Genomic DNA, 3306 nt, shown 5'->3' on the forward strand with positions numbered 1-3306 from the left:
GCACACATACACAATCCATGTCTCAATTGTCCCGAGGCTTAAAAATCCTTATTTAACCTGTCTCAATAAGGGATCATAGCTTTCACCTGGTCAAGCTATGTCGTGGAAAGAGCAGGTGTTCCTAATGTTTTGTAGCCCTCTCCCTTCAGGAGATGATTGTGGCGCAGCAGCGGGAAGGCACCACATCTGCATGGCAACAATGTAGCTGAGCTGATGAAAGCACCAGCAACTCATTATTGGAAAAATGTGAGCCTCTGTTGCAGCAACCCTATGTCAGCATTCCTGTGAGCTTATCTGAGTTTTAGAGCATTTCTTTGAGAGCCTGGAGGGAATGAAACAAATTAACGCCGTGTTCCAAACATTTATCTTGAAATTGTATAGTTTACCAAGTACCAACCTGTCCTCCGAATCCATCCGGCTGAGTGGCTCTCCGTCCGAAGATGACATCTCTACGCTGGCCCTCCACTTGTCTCCCACCGCAAGCTCACCGCGGTCTCCACCTCCGGTGCTTGTTTTCTCCTCCGCTGGCTCCGGAGCATCATCACGGACTTGGATTTCTACCACACAGTCACTCACTGTAACAGGCGACTGGCTCTCCTCTCGCTGTTGTTGTTTTCTTTCTATTTCCTTCACCGTATCGTCAACAACTGTCTCACTAGTCTCACCACCGTCCACTGGGCTACTCTGTTGCTCCTGGTCCGAGCTATCGTCATCTGTTTTAGCAAGTTCGGATCCCACCTCCTTCTCTTCTTCATCATCTGCGACCCCTGTTGCTGCCGCAACTGTTGTTGCCCCTGTCACCACCACGGCTTCCGCAGCCGCCTCATCTGCCTCTGCAGCAGGTTTCACGTCCCCTTCTTCTCGGTCTTGCCCGCATTCCGCTACCCCTACTTCCATTTTCAGCGGTGCGTCTACGCTGCTATCACCCGGCTCATCTGTATCTGGGTCCAGTTGCTTTTCCTCCTCGGTCTTTTCTGCAATCGTTTCGCTGGTTTCCTCGCTCAATGCGGGAGTTTGCAATTCAGAAAAAGCGGTAGCCATTTTTACTGAACACCAATGGCTATTATCACTACGTGTGTACTGCGCGGCGTCATATGTCCCAGAACTGGAGCAGTGTATACATTGGACAGAAGCGTTGACGGGCGGGGAAAATAGTGACGACGTCTTTTCTCTCGCAGAAGCGTTCCACGTGTTTGGAGAAATCACTGGTTTGAAAACCACTACGCATATAATATCGTTTAAATCTAAACTGGATTAGAGCGAATGGGGTAATCCCCGATGAACACACATGGCCTATTGAAAAATGTCTGATGGTAACTGTTGCAATTGCAAATGGTTACAATGCAGCCCGCCAGTACAGATCAGTGTTTTTATCTGTGACCACATGGGAGTGCTACTGCACTAGTTTTGAACAGGGATTTCCTTTGGACCGCTGGCTTTATCATTCTACAGTTAACAACTACACAATACCAACACATATTGTCTCATGGAAATGCATTCCTTTTGTGATTACATTTGAGACCTATAATAATCTCTATAATGCATATCATACTATCCCAGAACCTAGTACCCGTTCAAAAAGACAATCTTACCAAGAACATCAGAGCTGGTGAGAGATTCATTCAGTTGTTTGTGGAGTATTCTAGATCACCAGTGTGCTGGAGTTATTTCCTTTTTATGAATACTGTCCTTTACTGTGTTCTTTCTCCATGCACCTGACAACACAATATGTGTGCAAACTATACTTTTTCAATATAACTCTGTATGAAAAGCACTCGGGCAGGATATGTTCAACCCACATTATTAACAGCAACATTTAGGGGCCAATACAGCCTCTTGGAATGGGGAAGTACTATATGCTCATTGTCAATAAAGCATATTTGCTAGTTTCTAATATGGAGTAGCGTCCAGTCCACTTCTTTAAAATCACCACACCCAAACACCAATGTGTAAGAACAATAACGTTTATTGAACATAATATAAAACAGACGGGAAATAAATATTTTTTCATATCATTAACTCTAAATATAATGTAGCAGTAGCCTGTTATGGATGTATATTTTACACCCTCCAATCCTCTTCTCTCTGTACTGCGTACTACAGTTTATTAATGTAATGTGATACAGTATATACACTGGCGCTGAGCAATTAACCAACATCTGTTTTTTGTTAGTTTTTTTTTAAAACTAATTGACCGACGTCAGTTCAATTATTTGAATTCTATTTAGTTCGTTTTTTCTTTTTCTTTCCGTGAGCTCGATGCACAGTTAAACTAGAGATAAATCAGATCATCCCCAAACTGTGCGGTGTAGTCGGGAGGTGTAGTTTCCAACAGGCCAATATTCTATAGTTAAGTGCGTAAAACGTGGTAATTCACTTCAATGACCATAATCCATTGCCTACTTGTCCAGTCTGTGTGGAGCAGACACAGAGACAGAGAGATCAGAGAACGCGTGATCAAGAGGGATAGAAAGCAGTTGCTTTGCGAGGTATCTCTGCCTGAAAATACATGATCTAAGTGATTGATAGTTGGTATTCAGTAGTCATAAAAGCAGGGGTGAAAGTAAGGCTGTCCGGTACGGCGTCCCGGCAAAATAAATAGTGGAGGTAAACAAAATGTCCAGAAAACTGTAGGCCGTTACACCACTGTTCATCATTACCACAGCAGAGGCATGGAAAATGAGCAAATGGATTTAATGGGTGGTATAGCCTACTCTGCAAAATGCGATGTGGTTTGACAAGAACACTGCAATTTTGCCAAGGCAGAGATGAGTGGCCGACAGAGAGGCGCGAGCGGACAGCAGTGGCCGCACAAATTCTGGCCTAATGACAGTCGGCAAACGTCATTCGACTTTTTTGGTGTTTTGTGTAACACAGATGTCTCTTTTCATTCACCAACTGTTTGGAGGCTGGAAATCTGTTGCGAGTGGATGAACATGTGCAGGTAGCCTAGTAAAGGAGACCTTTGAAGTGATTGTTTGACAATCAGATGAAAACATCATGACTGGTTGTGTTCATGCCACAATAAAAGGTAATACATTTAAAAAGTATTTACGAATAGGCCCACAGAGTATTGAATTAATAGGGATTCTATATGTACTTCTATGATTAGGCCCATAATATTTTTGGTACCCACGCAAGCGCATGAACATACAGTATAGGAGGTCCTGTACCAGGAAAAAACAAAGTTATACTTATACTCCTGCAAAGATAGTGATTTTGTCAGACAACAGGCAGCAGCTCTATAGAGATGAGATGATCACTTGGAATGAAATAATCAAGTAATCAAATAAAACAAATGCAATA

General features: G+C 43.2%; 1 protein-coding gene across 1 annotated transcript in view; it reads right to left on the reverse strand.

Annotated features, from left to right (window-relative positions):
• Positions 1 to 1041, reverse strand: part of LOC311119374 (zinc finger protein AEBP2-like) — a gene marked incomplete at both ends in the record, with an annotated part of 6360 nt that extends 5319 nt beyond the window's left edge. Inside the window, one exon of the mRNA XM_084194085.1 lies at positions 398 to 1041. Coding sequence (XP_084050211.1) covers positions 398 to 1041 — 644 coding nt within the window. The remainder of the gene's footprint in view (positions 1 to 397) is intronic.
• Positions 1042 to 3306: the final 2265 nt, after the last annotated feature.

This window comes from Coregonus lavaretus, assembly GCF_964263955.1.
Source record: "Coregonus lavaretus genome assembly, contig: HAP1_SCAFFOLD_5468, whole genome shotgun sequence".
NCBI classification, from domain to species: Eukaryota; Metazoa; Chordata; class Actinopteri; order Salmoniformes; family Salmonidae; genus Coregonus; species Coregonus lavaretus.